This window comes from Solanum verrucosum, unplaced genomic scaffold (assembly GCF_900185275.1).
Source record: "Solanum verrucosum unplaced genomic scaffold, falcon-dt-bn FXZP01000088.1, whole genome shotgun sequence".
Taxonomy (NCBI): Eukaryota; Viridiplantae; Streptophyta; class Magnoliopsida; order Solanales; family Solanaceae; genus Solanum; species Solanum verrucosum.
In genome coordinates, this window is record NW_026020077.1 from 252,623 (window position 1) to 270,580 (window position 17,958).

Genomic DNA, 17,958 nt, shown 5'->3' on the forward strand with positions numbered 1-17,958 from the left:
GAAGGGGATATTGGAAATAAGGGAAACATAAGACGTGTATTTCAGTAATTTTTCCATAAAATATTCATATTTTATTGAGCAACTTTCACATTTAGCAAACATAAAAATCATATTTTTATGTTATAACTATAGTTTGCATAATTGTGCTCCATAACAAACTTTTATGTTTGCTATATGGAGCATCAAATTGTATAAATGGTTGGGGGCATCAGATTTGTATAAAATTACTGGCAGCCTCTCATTTGTATAAGTCGTTGGCAGCCTCTTGTTTGTATAAATCGCTCGCAGCCCCTCAATTCAATTTTATGTGTTTGTATATCTGCATAAAATTTGAATTTGTATACAATTGAATCGAAATAAAACGTTTGTATATCAAATCTCTCTCTCTCGCTTTATACAAACACAAATTATACATTGTATTTTGTATAATCTGTGTTTGTATAAAGCAAGAAAGAGAGAAAGGCAAAAGAGAACTGGGCCGGAGAAGATTTGTATTATATAATTATGAATGTATAGGACGAAGATATATGTATTTGCATATGTATATACAATTTTCTCTCGTTGTATACAAACAGAAACACAATTTATACATTTGAGTTAGTATAAACTGAGAGAGGCGAGGGAGAGACTGGCAAGCGAGAATTTCAGGTAGAGAGGCGAATGACAACAGTTTGTTACGGGTTACAATTAAATCAAACTGTGGTTATAACATTTAATTTGAATTAATAATTTGCTATTATATACAATTTTCCCTATTTTATTTGTTGGAGTTTTTTTTTTTTTACCCTCCCTAGGAGCTCCCACCCCTTTTGCTCCCTTGGTGACTCGAACTCGCAACCTTCCAGTTGGAAGTGAGGGGTGCTTACCATCCGAGCAACTCCCTCTCGTCTATTTGTTGGAGTTTATTTTTCGTACATAAAAATTTATTTTTAACAATCTTATTATGGGACTGGGAACCTAAATAAGCCACAAAAACATAAAAGTGACCAAAATAAGTCACTACTTTAGGAAGTAACTAAAATAGGCTTAGTGGAAGAAAAAATTCCACTTTATCTAATATTCTAAACGTTTTCCGTTAGTCTCATAACCTGTATATTTTAATATATAACGAAATTATTTTCTACACTTTATAAAATGGAACTATTTCTTACACTTTATAAAGTGGAACTTTTTCTTACACTTTATAAAGTGGAAGAAAATCTTACACTTTACAAAGTGGAAGAGAAAATTCCACTTTACAAAGAGGAATATTTTCACGTTTTTATTTCTTTTGCAGTGTTTGTCATACAATTATATTGATTTGACATATCATAAAACGGAAAAAATTATTACACTATGTATTTTTATTTTTTTATTCTGAAAAATCCTCCAATCTCTATTTAAGGAGGACGTTCAAACATTAACTGGTAGCACCTACAACATACTTTCTATATTTGTTCATTTCAATCTCAAAAATAAAATTGTCTTCTAAACCAAAAGTTAGAGTTTTGATTTATTGGGATGTCGAAATTATACATGATGGAAATACCGTTTATTATAATTGTCCTCCCAAACACAATGCTAAATATTCAATTAATGTCCGATATCATAAATTTCTTTCATCAATTTATAAAAGAATGAGTATAAACAGTATTGTTTATAATTTGATTATAGTCGTAAAATACCCTACTTCATTTTTATCACAAGGACAAGTAAATTTTGGAGAGTGGATTATCTATAATGACGAATCGTTGATCGACTTTTTGAGGGTTCCAGATGACTACATAGATCAAATCAAGTTAACAATACTTGAAATCTATGTTAGGAAGGAGCCTAAGACTAGTCAACAACGTTCTCCTTTATCGGTCAATGTCCATCCACTTTATAAAAAGTGTAATAAAAAGTTCCACTTTATAAAGTGTAAGAAAAAGTTCTACTTTATAAAGTGTAAGAAATAGTTTCATTTTATAAAGTGTAGAAAATAATTTCGTTATCTATTAAAATATACACGTTATGAGACTAACGAAAAATGTTTAGAATATTAGATAAAGTAGAATTTTTTCTTCCACTAAGCCTATTTTAGTTACTTCCTAAAGTAGTGGCTTATTTTGGTCACTTTTATGTTTTTGTGGCCTATTTAGGTTCCCAGTCCCTTATTATGTACCCTAAAACATATAGAGTAGCAGGCATTAATGGTTAATTAGTTGTGAACTTCTCAAAGTTGAAATTAAGTGAGTAGTCGTACTCGTTCACGGGAGCCAAACGCCTATTTCCAAATTGGCAAATAGCTGTACCCACTAGAGTGATCACTCTCATATTATTTGCCATGTTTTAAATGTTAATGTTTAGGAATGGCAATGGGATGAAGTAGGACGAAATCGGACCAGATTGAGTTTAATCCGTAAAAAAATTTAATCCGCCCCCACCCCGGCTTGACTAGCAATATTTTAAATTTTCAATTCGCTCTGCCCCGTCCTGTATAGACCCGCCCGATTCTTTTACCCTTCATTTCTATATTGTGTGTATAAGCAAACGCTCCAGATAAAGAAGATAATTTATTTAGAAAGCCATGCTAAAATATATAGATATACCTTAGCAGGTGTTTATTTTACAACATAACATAGTAGCTAAAACATATAGTCTAGCTAGACTTCCTTGAAGTTGACATCAAGAGGATTTTTGTTGACAAGAGCCAAACGCCTTTTTCCTTTTTGAATAACTACACCCACTTTTGCACAGAAGTCATCATCACGACAAAATGGACAAAGAATAGGGGGGCGCGTAATAGGGCAATACAATAAGTTGTAACCAAAGTTTGATGATTTAACAATCTTGAAATAGGTGCTATCTGCTTGCCCTATGGTTCCTCCCGTCTCCAACAACATCGTCCTTAGATATGCATTTATACCGACTTTCCAAATTGTATAACTAACACACAATCTCACTGTTGGAATATTGAATTGTATGTTGAGCAGTTGATCTTCAAAGATATTTGCTCCAGATAAAGGAATGAATCTAACGGGTGTACCGCTAGGTCCAACATCGGAATTGTAACGGAATACGCCATCTGGACAAGGGGCATCTGAATTTGGGGACTTTCCTAGGTACACATCACCACCTAAGGCACCCCTACCAATGGAAATAATGCGATAACTCGAATTAGGATTGAGTTCTTTACCATTTGTGTCAAGTACCGGCTTAGGTAGAGGAGATTCACTGGGTAGGTCAATGAGATTTTGGGAAGTGAAAGTTGATGAAAACACCACAATGGGAACCAAACACAAACATAACAAAAATAAACACTTCATCTTGTTTAAGCTACTGATTTTATTGCTTTGTGTTTTCTCTATACTAATGAAGCCTTCTATTTATAGAGTGATCACACACTCATATTCCTTGCCATGTTTTAAACATGTAGTGGTCCGAGTAGCTACTCAACCAATTATAATGGAGTAAATCTTTACCAAAAAATATTTATTTTCTTTCTCGCAATTTTCAAGAATACAAATAAGTTTTTTATCATAAAATTTTGAATTATTAATTAGTGTGACATAAATGTACTTTTTATATGGTGTCAAATATGTATAATTAAAATTCATGTCCAAATTTACTGTCAAAGTTAAATTATTTTGACTCTCAAAATTCGAACGATTCCTCAGATTGACCCAGATGAAATATGTTTTCTTTTATCAATAAAATCTGTCAAGTCACAGAGTTTACCTACCAAGTCATTATACCTAGAAAAAAAAGATAAAAAATAAAGCAACATAAATCTCCCTTTTAAGTTTGATTTCTTTCAACTTACCTCCTTTTCTTTCAAAAAAATTATCTTAAAGATAAATAATTTTACCTCTCAAACTTTACCAAACAATTTATGAGGCTCGTTTTGAATCATATATTTTTTGGCTTTTTCTTTATAAAAAGAAATATCTTGTCCAATAACTAGTGCAATCTAAATCTACTTAAAGAAACCACCTCATGAGAGTTCTGTATTTCTTTCTTTCTTTATTGGTAGCATATTTGTGGATGGCAAATATCCGAAAATTAATTAAAATATTTTTAAAAAAAACAATCCTTCCCCAAAAATACATCATTCTCTCCAAGATCTCTCAAATAAAAAATCTATGAAAATAACTTTTTCCCATTTCATAATTTCTTCTTCTTTTCATAATTTTAATGGATTTGGCTCCCCTCCATTACCCTTTTCCTCCATTTCGTCAAGTACACATCTAGATGAGAGACATGTGTACTATTTAATTGTTAAAGGTCAAGATTATATTGCATTAACTAGTATCATAACCATAGTTAAGTGAATAAGTTTTGGAAAAAAATCTCTCCAAATTTAGTAAAAATAATTAATTCTTCTCAATTTTTGATATCCACTATCCATATATTTATATCATTAATTTTATTTTATATTTAAATATTAAAATGATAACAACGTTTAGTTTATTTAGCCTAACAGTAGTCTTACAAAATATTTTGCCTTTAAATTGATGTTTTCTTTTATTTTATTTTTTAAAAGATTTTTTTTTTTTGATACTTTCACATTTGTAATTCTAATTATGCATTTTTTACTTCCCATTTTTATTATATGATTTCTATTTCAATCTAATATTTCACATTTGTAATTCTAATACTTTCACAGTAGCCTAATTATGCATTTTTTACTTCTCAACCTAATATTAAAGAATAAATTTGCTAGAATAGGAAGCAATTAAATAATGTACAATATAAATATTTGAATATAGAAATATAAAATAAAATCAAACGGTTCTAATATTTGTAGGAATAATTTTCTTATCAAAGTTAAGAAATTATTTGTTCAAAACTTATTTCTTAACTATGGTTATGATACTAGTTAATGCAACATAATCTTGACCTTTGACAATTAAATAGTACACATGTCTTTCATTTAGACGTGTACTTGACGAAATGGAGGAAAAGGGTAATGGAGGGGAGCCAAATCCAATTTTAATGTTATCCAACTTTGAGGAGTGTTAAGAACATTATCTTTAAAGATATTTTATTGATAAATATGTATTTAATCTCTCGAATATTGAAGAAGGTATTACATAGGACCTACATGTAATTAGTAAGAGTTTGTATGTAATTAATAGAAGTTAGAGGGTTAGTTAGTAAAGAGTCGGTTAGATTAGTTACAACAAGATTCCTACTTAGTTTGTATAAATGTAGCACATTACTGATTCAATTGTTTTTCTCTTAAGCAATGAAGTTCATTTCTCATTCTCTCTAATTCTTCTTCTTTACGTCTAGAACATTCCTAATAAAAGGGAACTGTTCTTCAAGATATCTTCTTCAAGATATCTAACATGGTATCAGAGCAGGGCTCGTCTCACCCAATGTTGGGGCCCCTAAAATAAAAAATTGCCCACGCACCAGATGCTAAGCACTGGGCGTGAGGTGGGGTGTTAAAGAATGACAAAGTCCCACATCGGTGGTTAATGAGATGGGTGGACTCCTTATAAGGCTTGTGTAATCCTCCTCCCTTGGAGCTAGCTTTTGGGGTGTGAGTTAGGCCTAAGACCTAATTTAACATGTTATCAAAGCAGATCGATTACTGCTGTAACTGCTTTCTAATCTAAACACACACTGATTGTACTACTCATCTCGCTGGTGAAGCTATGGCGAATGTGGACAATGAGTTACCTGAGAAGTTAAGTCACAATCATCCTCTGTTTTTACATACAATTGACAATTCTGGAGTATTACTTAGTTTAATTTAACTAATCGGAGCTGATAACTACTCTGTATAGAGTCGCGCTATGAAGATTGCAATTCTAGGGCGTAATAAGTTGGGATTCATTGACGGTTCATGTAAAAAGGAGGTGTATGGTCCTAATTTGACAATTCTATGGGAAATGTGTAATGCAATTGTACTTTCATGGATTATGAACTGTGTGTCAAAGGAATTACTTGGAGGAATTGTTTACTCCACAAATGCAACTGCTGTGTGGAAGAATCTCCAAGAACGATATGATAAGGTTGATAGAAGTCATATTTTTCAGCTTCATAAAGAAATTGCCACAATTAGTTAAGGTACAAGTTCAATTTCAGTCTAATTTGCTCGATTAAATGAACTGTGGGTAGAGTTTGATAGTTTAGCACCAGTTCCTGCCTGTGACTGTGCAAACTCGAGAGAATTTGTTATATTTGTGCATAATCAGAAGTTATTGCAATTCCTTATGGGTCTTAATGAATCATATGAACAAACTAGAGGACAGATCTTGATGATGATGTCATTAGCATCTCTCAATAAGACTTATTTTATGTTAATTGAAAGGGAAAGTCAACGAAACATTTCACAATCATCTGCTAGCTCGTCTGAGTTGAATGTTTTGTTCATTAGTCGAAATTCAACACAATTAGTGCCTAGGTCAAGACCATCACACACCTCTACCTATGATCCAAATGCCTTTTGTGATTACTGCAAACACACAGGTCATACTCAAGGTATTTGTTATCAGCTTCATGGATATCCCCCTGGGTATGAAAGGAAGAAGAAATGACAATTCTCTACTAACACTGGGAGGGGCAAACCTCCTAACGAAATGAGACAGTATCCAGCTGCCAATAATGTGGTTAGTGAATCTGAACACAACCATAGATCTGACCTTGATCACAACAGAGGTATGAGTTCAGGGAATCATAGTGGAAGCCAAGGATATGTGAGTCCAGGGAATCATGGTGGAAGCCAAGGTTATGGGAGGTGAAATAGTCAGGCTGATCAAACTGATTACCAAAGAGGAATGACTGTCTTACATGAACAATATAACCAGATTTTAACTATGCTTGGACAAACTAATGTACATAAAGGTACTGAAGGACCATCTACATCTCATTCAAGTGCAAATTTAGCTCAGGAATATCCCACAACAGGTACAACTACTGCACTCACAAGTCATTCTACTCACACGCACTGGATTATAGATTCAGGAGCCACAAATCACATGACACCACATGCTGATATGCTTGTTCAGAAACACATTTTTTCACCAAATAATCCTAGAACTGTACAATTACCAAATGGCACCACTACTCATATCACACACACTGGTTCAAGTAGTTTGACTAAACATGATACTCTCAATAATGTTCTCCTTATTCTAGAGTTTAAGTTCAATCTACTATCTGTGTAAAAAATGACTAAAGACCTGCAATGTGTTGTGTCTTTCTTTCCTGACTTTGTTGTCATTCAGGACCTCTCAAGTGGGCAGGTGAAGGTGATTGGTAAGGAGCATGTTGGGCTCTATCATCTCCTTTCTCATACTTACTCCACAAACACACAATGTCAGTCACATTTAGCACACACGGCTGCTGCCTATTCTTCAACAGACTCTCAGATTCAATTGTGGCATCAAAGGCTAGGACACACATCATCCAGTGTGTTAACTCATACTCTTGATTTTTCTACCAGTAAATGTTCTCATTTTGTATACACCTGCACCGTATGCCATTTAGCTAAGTAACATAGACTTCATTTTCCTCATAGCACTTCCATTTCTTCTATTCCTTTTCAGTTGTTACATATAGATGTTTGGGGTCCTTTCAACACTCCCACATGATTGTAACAGATACTTTATTACCATAGTGGATGATTGTACTAGGATGCTATGGCTATTTCTAATAAAATCCAAAAGTGATGTTTGTGTTGTGTTGAAAAACTTCTTTACTTTGGTCAAAACTCAATTTAACTTTGCTGTTAAATCCATTAGAATTAATAATGGGTCAGAGTCTGTCAATACTAAGTGTTATCAATTGCTTACCAGTCTGGGTATTAGTCATCAAAAGACTTGCATTCATACTCATCAACAGAATGGGATTGCTGAAAGGAAACACAAACATATACTTAAAGTGGCAAGGGCAATCAGTTTTCAGGGTCATATCCCAATCAAATTTTGGGGTCAATGCATTCTCAGTGCTGCATACAATATCAACATGTTGTCTACACCTGTGTTACATGGGAAAGCACCCTATGAGGTGTTTCTCAAGAAGAAACCTTCTCTTTTACATATGAAAGTCTTAGGTTGCCTTTGTTATGCCAAAAACATGTACATCACTAATAAATTTCACCCTAGATGTGTGATTGGTATTCATATGGGTTATAGTAATCTTACAAAAGGGTATTTGTTGTATAACATGCGAGATAAGAATTTCTTCCTCAGCAGAGATGCTGAATTCAGAGAGTCTATATTCCCTTTTGTTGTACCTACATTTAGTTCCTGGTAATTGTTTCCCTCTACTCATATACCATCTGATCATGATCCTCGTTATGATCCTGGTTCAGTGCCTATAGAGGAATCAGGTGTGTCATCTTTTGTGCCTGTACTTGAAGTTCCTGCTCAGAGGAAGTCTCACAGGATCAGCAGAGCTCCATTATGGCTTCAAGATTATGTTGCCTATGTTCGACTCAGTCCTGTCAAGCCATCATACTCCATTGATCAGTATATTGGCTATGATCATTTATCCAGCTCTTACAAGGCCTTTCTTTCTTCCTTTGGGACTGATGTTGAACCTACCACTTTTGAGGAAGCTTGCAAGGACTCTAGGTGGGTTGAGGCAATGCAGGCTGAGATATCAGCCTTGGAGGATCATAAGACTTGGCAAGTGGTTTCCTTACCTTCTCACAAAAAGGGTATTGGATGTAAGTGGATATTCAAGATTAAGTATCAGGCTTCTGGAGAAGTTGAGAGATTTAAAGCTAGACTAGTTGCCAAAGGGTTCAATCAGAGGGAAGGTTTAGACTACCATGCGACTTTTTCTCCAGTTGTGAAAATGGTCACTATCAGGAGTGTGTTAGCTCTAACTGCTTCTGAACACTGGCATGTTCATCAAATGGATGTCTCCAATGCTTTTCTTCAGGGAGATCTTTTTGATGAAGTTTATATGACTCTGCCTCAGGGATTTCAGCTTCCACAGGGATTCATTGTGCATCGGGGGAAACCTGTATGTAAGCTCAATAAATCCCTCTATGGGTTGAAACGGGCTCCTAGACAATGGAATGTAAAACTCACTGAAGCTCTTATCAGACTTGGTTTTGTTCAAAGTCTTTTGGACTACTCATTGTTCATTAAAATGACTGGTATATCACTAGTACTAATTCTTGTGTATGTGGATGATAAGATGATTACTGGTAATGATCTTAAACTCATCCAACACACCAAAAAGATCCTCCAAGATACCTTCAAGATGAAGGATTTAGGAGACCTCAGATACTTTCTTGGGATTGAATTTGCAAGGTCACAAGCAGGTATTGTTATGCATCAAAGAAAGTACACATTGGAAATTATTTCTGAAGCTGGCCTTGGAGCAGCAAAACCAGCTGCCACCCCTCTTGATCCTTATGTCCAGTTGACAACCAGAGAATATAATGAAATAAATGGAAAAGGCAAGGATGATAAACTACTTTAAGATGCTACAATATATAGAAGGTTAGTTGGCAAACTGTTATATCTAAATGTCACAAGACCAGACATTGCCTTTGCTACACAAACCTTGAGTCAGTTCCTTCACCAACCTAAGCAGTCTCATCTTAATGTTGCACTCAAAGTTGTGAGATACATAAAAGGACAAGCTGGACTAGGTGTCCTATTATCTAGCAAGAGAAACAATCAACTGAATGTATATTGTGATTCAGACTGGAGAGCATGCCTACATACTAGAAGATCAGTTTCTGGTTTTATGGTGAAGCTGGGAGATTCACTAATATCCTGGAAGTCAAAGAAACAAGGAACAATATCTAGAAGTTCAGCTGAAGCAGAATATAGGAGCATGGCAAGTGTTGTAGCTGAAGTTGTTTAGATAGTGAGGTTATTCAAAAAACTAGGTGCTAATGTTCAAATTCCTGTGACTATTCACTGTGATAGCAAGTCAGCAATTCAAATTGCAGTAAATCCAGTTCTTCATGAAAGAACAAAACATATTGAATTGGATTGCCATTTCATAAGGGAGAAAATACAACAAGGATTAGTGAAAACAAAGTATTTGAATACTAAGGAGAAAGAAGCTGATATATTAACTAAAGGTCTGGGGAAGTCTCAACATGAATACTTAATGTCCAAGTTTGGTGTATTAAATTTGTTCATACCTTCAAACTTGAGGGGGAGTATTGAAGAAGGTATTACATAGGACCTACATGTAATTAGTAAGAGTTTGTATGTAATTAATAGAAGTTAGAGGGTTAGTTAGTAAAGAGCCGGTTAGATTAGTTACAACAAGATTCCTACTTAGTTTGTATAAATGTAGCACATTACTGATTCATTTATTTTTCTCTTAAGCAATGAAGTTCATTTCTCATTCTCTCTAATTCTTCTTCTTTATGTCTAGAACATTCCTAATCAAAGGGAACTGTTCTTCAAGATATCTTCTTCAAGATATCTAACATAGAATCCAATAAATTCTTCTTAGTATAATAAGTAAGCAACAGTTATAACTCTAGTAATTATGACTAATAACTCTAATAAAATGTATTCTACATTCTAAAAGTAGAGAGGAAAGAGACAATATTTAGGTTCTGTAATTTTTTGCTGGATATGCTATGTTTATAACAGAGATAAGTTTATTTTTATGGTTTACCAATTCCAAGCACTTGTACTTTAATTTGCACATAAACCTAATAAATGAGGGCAACAAAATTAGATCATAAATGCATGATTCATTTTAGTGTATACATTGATCCCTTCACTTTTTCTTTCCTATTTTTTATACGAAATTTTGTTCACACACCCAACATTATATTTATGTGATTCTATTTTGTTATCAAATATTGTCTTGGTTAAAGTCACCGCATATTGTTGCTAGCTATCAAATAAGTCGTAAGGAGTTTTATGTTATCATAATTAGAGAAATACGTCACTAACAATCTTAAAATTATGGAAAAATTTAGAGAGAAACATCAAGGAAGAACATAATTATATGCACACTATTTATTAATGGGATATTTTTCTTCTTCATATTTTATTTGTGCCTGAAATTTAACTTTCATATATTTAAATTTGTTGCAAACAACATATGTATATTGATCCCTATGTTGTTGTGGGTTTAACTGCCCTGAACATACTCCTAAGTCCTAATATTGTTAGAAAATAGCATCTGAAAGCACATGAAATTTATTTTTTATACGTGAAAATTTGTCGCAAATAACATATTGTCTATTGATCCCTATGGTGTTGTGGGTTAATTAAACTGACCTAAACAATACTCCTAAATCCTAATACTTTCAGAAAATAACATTTAAAGCACATTAACTTTGAAATTTACCCTTACGAAAATGGATTTGCAAGCAACAATGCTTGCATTATCCTTAAGAAATTTATCCTTATGATTGTGCTTAATTATTTCTCCTTTATTTTTATAGTATTATTTATAGAATAGTTAACTAATTTGTCCTTTATTATGTATATTCTTATTTAATCAATAAATATATATATATATATATATATATATATATATATATATTTGAGGAAAAACAATTTTTTTTAGTTTTTGAATATTTTTTTGCTAATTCTTTAAAAGCACTTAATTATTTTTTTATAAGTATTATTTATAGAATAGTTAACTAATTTGTCCTTTATTATGTATATTCTTATTTAATCAATAAATATATATATATATATATTTGAGGAAAAACAATTTTTTTTAGTTTTTGAATATTTTTTTGCTAATTCTTTAAAAGCACTTAATTATTTTCTTCCAAAACAACTTATTTTTTAAAAATAAATATAGAAGTATTATAAAGCTCTATATTCAAGCTTATCCAAACTATTTATAAGGCTCGTTTTGAACCAAACAATATTATTCACAAGAACCAAAAAGTGGTCACTCTCATATTCCTTGCCATGTTTTAAACACGAATATCTAGTGGTCCTTAGCGTGGTCGTTATTACAAGTAAATTATTTAAATGCTCATTCAATTATAATAAATTCCTTATCAAACATTACTTATTTTTCTTCATCTCATTTTGTGTTGCACTTCTTTAATTTCGAGAATTCAAATAAGTATTTCTTTGTTCGTAAATTTTTTCCTATATGTTTTAAATATCTTTAATTATTAAATATTGTGACCTACATGTACTTTTTATGTAGTGTTTGAATATGTATTTTATTTTTTAAAAATTTAAAGTTTCATGTTTTAATTTACGGTAGAAATTAAACTTTTTGACTTTCAAAATTCGAATTGTTCCACAAATTGGACCAGATGAAATATATTTTCTTGTATCAAAACACCTCGTCATATGAGAGAGTTTATCTACGAGTCATTATAGCTAGAGAAAAAAAGAGAGAAAAATAAAGCAATAATTACAAAAATTTGCCTTCAAATTGTCATTTATTTAAGAAAAATATGATTTAACTAATTTGTCATGAAAAAAAATTTAATTAATTTTATAAGATATAAGTTTTTTTTTAAAAAAAGTACTTTTAATTTGGAGAAAAACTACTTTTTAATCTTTTAAAAAAGCTTTTGCTATTCTCCAGAATCCCCTTCAATATTTCCTTTCAAAAATACTATCCAAACACCTTATTTTAAAGATTATTTTATGAAGAAAAATGCCTTTTTACCTCTCGAAATTTACAAAATAATTTATAAGGCTGGTTTTGAATCATATATATTTTTACTTTAAAAAAATAAATCGTATCTAGTCTGCAATCTAAATAGAAAGGGAGAGAGAGAGTATATATTGTAAAAAGTGAACTTGTCAATAATGATAAATTAGTCTGATGAAGCCACGTGAAATAAATGTACTAGTACTAGATGGAAAAGATAAAATCAGAAAGGGTTAAAAATATTTTCAAACTATATGAAATTGTTTTTATGGTATAAACTTTGTGTTAAAAAAAATGATTATATAAAATGATACTGTATTGATTTTCATGTACTGTTGTGCTCTTTAATCAACTAATAAATGTCCGACAACTTTTAAGGATGGACATCGACTAGTCGACTACCACTAGGGAACAATAAGTACTCATGTTTAGAACGTGCCACAAATTAAGGACTTACGTATGCCATACAAATTAAGGCCCAATTTGGCCATGCGATATGATATCATATCATGATAGCAAAATATGAAATTATAAGATGAAATTGAAATTCTGTTTGAACATACGATATGAAATTTTTGTGTTGTATATTTTCTTATAAACATAAGAATCTCATAAATTGTAAAACTATTAAAATAGCCCCAATTATTTATGTTAACTCCTTCAATGGAGATGCTGAGATTACGTATGAGAGGATGAAGATAACCAACAATGTAAAATAAAATGTGTATTGTATTGAATGAGCTCAACTGAGCATTATGCAAATATATATACATCACTTCATACACCTGTACTCCTACATGAATTAACTGTTACAATCTGTTACAACTAATTCGTAATCCTAACTAACTACTCTGCCACGTCAGTCGACTACTAACTAACTGACTAATTATTAACTAACTATTGCCGTCTTCGATACTCCCCCTCAAGCTGTATGGTGCAAATAAATTGTATACACCCAGCTTGGATAGTAGAAAATCATGTTGAGTCCTCCCCGAACCCTTTGTCAATATATCAACTAGTTGCATCTTGGAAGGTACATGATCTGTTTGGATAAGGCCTTCTTGTTTTTTTTCTCGAATAAAGTGACAATCAATCTCTATGTGTTTTGTCCTTTCATGATATATAGGATTAGCAACAATTTGAAGTGCTGCTTTGCTATCACAAAACAACTTAACTGGTAACTCCAGCTCCACTTTCAATTCTTTGTATAGACCTACTAGCCACACAACTTCTGCTACAGCATTAGTCATGCTTCTATACTCTGCTTCAGCAGAGCTCCTTGATACAGTGTTCTGTTTCTTTGATTTGCACGAAATTAAAGAGTCTCCAATCTTCACCACAAAACCACTCACAGATCTCCTTGTCATAGGACAAGTAGCCCAGTCAGCATCACAATAAACTGAAAGTTGTTTAGAAGCCTTTGATGACAGCATAACTCCCAAACCTGGTGCATTTTTTAGGTACCTGATCACTCTTAATGCCCCCTCCATGTGTGATTTCTTAGGCTTATGCATGAACTGGCTAAGATTCTGTACTGCATAACTGATGTCTGGCCTTGTCATGGTGAGGTATAACAATTTACCAACTAGTTTCTGATAGCCTGTGGGATCACTAAGAATTACATCTTCATGTGGTTCATGAGACTCACAATTCATGTCAAAGTCCTGACTAGTGAACCTTTGATTGACTTCCAAAGGAGTGCTAATTGGTTTGGTCCCTGCAAGACCAAAATCTGATATAAGATCCAAAGCAAATTTCCTTTGACCTACCATGATACCATCCTTATTTCTTGCAATTTCAAGACCAAGGAAGTATCTCATCTCCCCCAAGTCCTTGATCTTGAAATGAGTCTGAAGCATAAGCTTGGTAGCCTGAATTAACTGAGAACATGAGCCAGTGATCAAAAGATCATCCACATAAACTAGAATGAGAACCAAATCAGAACCATAACGTTTGCTGAACAAGGAATAATCATGGTGACTCTGGATGAAACCAGAACTTATAAGTGCTTCACAAAGTTTTAAATTTCATTGTCGAGAAGCTTGTTTCAAACCATAGAGTGATTTTTTGAGTTGATAAACTTTGTACAACTCCCCCTGTTTAAGTAGGCCGGGAGGGGGAACCATGTAGACCTCTTCAACTAAATCACCCTGAAGGAAAGCATTAAAGGCATCCATTTGATGTAAAGTCCAACCATGCATGACAGCCAAAGAAAGAACAACTCTCACAGTCACCATCTTGACAACTGGAGAAAAGGTCTCTTGATAGTCCAAACCTTCTTGTTGTGTGTAACCTTTAGCGACTAGGCGAGCTTTGTATCTTTCAACCTCGCCCTGAGCATTAAACTTCACCTTATAAACCCACTTACACCTGATAGCCTTCTTTCCTGGGGGTAATGCAACCAAGTCCCAAGTGTGATTGTCATGTAAAGCCTGTAATTCTTGTTCCATGGCTTGGATCCAGAGTGTGTTTTGCAGAGCCTCATCATAAGAAGTAGGTTCTTGTACAGCAGAAAAATTACACAAGGACTAGAAGTAAGATGGGGATAAAGAGGCATAAGACATATATGTAGATAAAGGATGAGCAGTGGAGCAAGGCTGAGGGTGTGAAGGAGTGCTAGAGACAGAATGAACAAAACCATGCAACCATCCAGGAGGCTTAGATGATCTAGTTGACCTCCTAAGGTTTGGCTCAATGGTGTTAGGAGAAGATACTGCAGATGGTGATGGCAGTGAAAACTGAGTAGGAAATGAGGAAACAGGAACAGGTGATATATCTAAGGAGGGAGAGAGATCAGACACCTCAGGCAATACACTGGAATTCTGATAATCATCATAAACAAACATGTCAGAAGTATCATTAAAAAAAGGTCCAGAAATCGCAGCCTGAATATGTTTGAAAGGGTATTCATCTTCTCTAAAGATGACATCCCTACTAATAAAGAAAAATTTGGTGGACAAATTATACGGTCTGTACCCCTTTTGTGTGGTAGAATAACCCATAAAAACTGACTGAATAGATCTTGTAGCAAACTTATCACCATGAGTATTATGGTTAACAGCAAAACATAAGCAGCCTATAACTCGAAGGTGTTGTAAAAAGGGTTCTCTTCCAAAAAATACAGAAAAAAGAGATTTTTCGGACAGTGCAGTGGATGGTATTCTATTGATCAAATAAACAGCATTTTGAACACAGAGACCCCAAAATCTGATAGGTAAATGAGCTTGAAATCTAATAGCCCTGGCAACCTCCAAAGTTTGTCTATGTCTCCTCTCTACTACCACCAGATGTTCTAAACAATTCACTACAATGAGAGTTAAAGAATTCTGAACCATTATCACTTCTGAATACCTTGATAAAACCACCAAACTGCCTTGTATTAGTTGAAGAAAATCTTTCAATACAATGAATACATCACTTTTCAGGTTGAGGAGAAATGTCCATACCATTCTACTACAATCATCTACTAAAGTAAGAAAATATCTATTTCCATCATAAGTGGAGGTCCTATATGGACCCCAAACATCACCATGAATCAAATTAAACACTTTATTGGATCTATTAGAACTTTGAGGAAAAGGCAACCGAGTTTGCTTTGCTAAAGGACAGACAGTACAAGGTGACAATCTGGAGGTACTGGAGAGTTGTGGTATATGCATTTGCTGTAGGATCTTGTGAGGAATGTGTCCTAACCTTTTATGCCACAAGTCAACAGTGTCCACAATGCTCAATGCAGATGAGGGAGCAACAGTAGAATGAATATTGTGTGGCCAGTAGTATAAACCATTTTCTAGATTACCAGTCCCATTCACCTCCCCAGTGTGAAAGTCCTGCAGTATGCAATGATCAGGATAAAACACCATGCAACATTGGAGTTCTCTAGTCAGTTTAGAGACTGAAAGCAAATTGTAGTTAAAATCTGCAATATATAAAACATGAGATATATCTCCCTGTGCCAATCTAGATTTCCCACTGAAAGCAATAGGTATTTGTTGACCATTAGGCAAATGAACTTTATTAAATTCAGTTGGAGGTAGAAGTTGAGTTTCACAAAGCAATGTTGGAGTTGATGTCATATGATTTGTGGCCCCTGTGTCAACTATCCATCTATGACCAGATGAATTATGCACTATAGAGCAGTTAACAATACCTGTAGTATCAGGTGAAGGGGATCCATGTGAAGTAGAGTGATTGCCTGTGAATGCCATGTTTATGCCACCACCTCCATGACCATGTGTGCCTACATTACCACATCCATGAATACACATATCTGCAGTGACATTAGATCCTGAAGATCCAGTTGCATAAGATCCATGGACTCCAGTATAACCATGTGTGTGAGCTCCTATGTGACTATTATTTCCAACAGACTTGCTAATTTCACCTGCAGTGTTATGATTGTGAGAAAACGATAAGTTTCCATAATGTGGCCCTGTATTATGACCACTATACTCAGGATTAAACCTAGGCACAGTTGAATTATGGGCTGGAACATTGTACTGCACATTGTATCCCTCTTTCTTCTTTCCTTTATACCAAGGAGGATATCCTATAAGCTGAAAACAATCACTCTTCATATGACCTTTCGTCTTGCAGTGATCACAATAGGCATTCGGAGATTTGTATCGAGGCTTTGGAGAATGCTTAGCAATCCAGAATGTTGTAATGTCGTTTCCTTCAGTTACAGATTTCAATCCCAAAGTGTTACGATCCACATCAGACCTTTGACTCTCTTCTTCAACAATCATTGCATACGCCTGATTGAGAGTTGGTTCAGAAGTCTTCATCAAAATTTGTCTCCTAGCTTGCAAGTGCGATTCATTCAAACCTTCAAGGAATTGAATCAGTCGTTGTTGTTGCAAATGCTCAACATAATCCTTCGACTTCGGGCACTCACAGCTTGGGAATATCACCATAGCATCATATTCAGCCCATAATTCCTTCAATTTCGTAAAATAAACCGAAATAGTATCGATCCCCTGCGCAATCGTAGCAATCTCTCGGTGTAGCTGATAAATCCTCACACGATTGACCTTGTCAAATTGTTCCTTCAGATCCTCCCAAACCAGTGATGCATCAGACGCATAAACGATACCACTTAAGAGATTAGGAGCTACAGTGTTCATAAGCCATGAGAGAACAATCGCATTACAGGTATCCCATTGACCATGATACTTAGTCTCGAAATTTTCTCTCTTACAGGTTCCTATCACCAAACCTAACTTCCTTTTCGCTTGCAAAGCAATTCGCATGGACCTCCGCCATAACCCATAATTCTCCGACCCTGTCAACTTAACAGGACAAATCACAGATCCTGGAGTGTCCAATGGATGCAAGTAGAGAGGATGTGTGTAAGGAATAACGAACTCAGTCGCCATTGATGTTGATTCATTCCCCTGCTCTGATACCATGTTA

At 34.1% G+C, this 17,958-nt stretch overlaps 3 protein-coding genes across 3 annotated transcripts in view; all 3 read right to left on the bottom strand.

Annotated features, from left to right (window-relative positions):
• Positions 1 to 2,521: 2,521 nt before the first annotated feature.
• Positions 2,522 to 3,323, bottom strand: LOC125824128 (aspartic protease inhibitor 10). Its single transcript, XM_049503489.1, has one exon. It carries the CDS (start codon positions 3,285 to 3,287, stop codon positions 2,625 to 2,627), a length of 663 nt encoding a protein of 220 aa, XP_049359446.1. The 5' UTR covers positions 3,288 to 3,323; the 3' UTR covers positions 2,522 to 2,624.
• The window catches only part of LOC125824139 (aspartic protease inhibitor 10-like), a 112,346-nt gene continuing 96,909 nt past the window's right edge, over positions 2,522 to 17,958 (bottom strand). Inside the window, exon 2 of the mRNA XM_049503500.1 lies at positions 2,522 to 2,570. The gene's annotated coding sequence lies outside the window, so the exon portion shown is untranslated. The remainder of the gene's footprint in view (positions 2,571 to 17,958) is intronic.
• On the bottom strand, positions 13,441 to 14,363 carry LOC125824005 (secreted RxLR effector protein 161-like). Its single transcript, XM_049503365.1, has 2 exons — positions 13,680 to 14,363; positions 13,441 to 13,470 (listed from the first exon to the last, which is right to left on the bottom strand). The coding sequence occupies exons 1-2, from the start codon at positions 14,361 to 14,363 to the stop codon at positions 13,441 to 13,443; spliced, it is 714 nt and encodes a 237-aa protein (XP_049359322.1).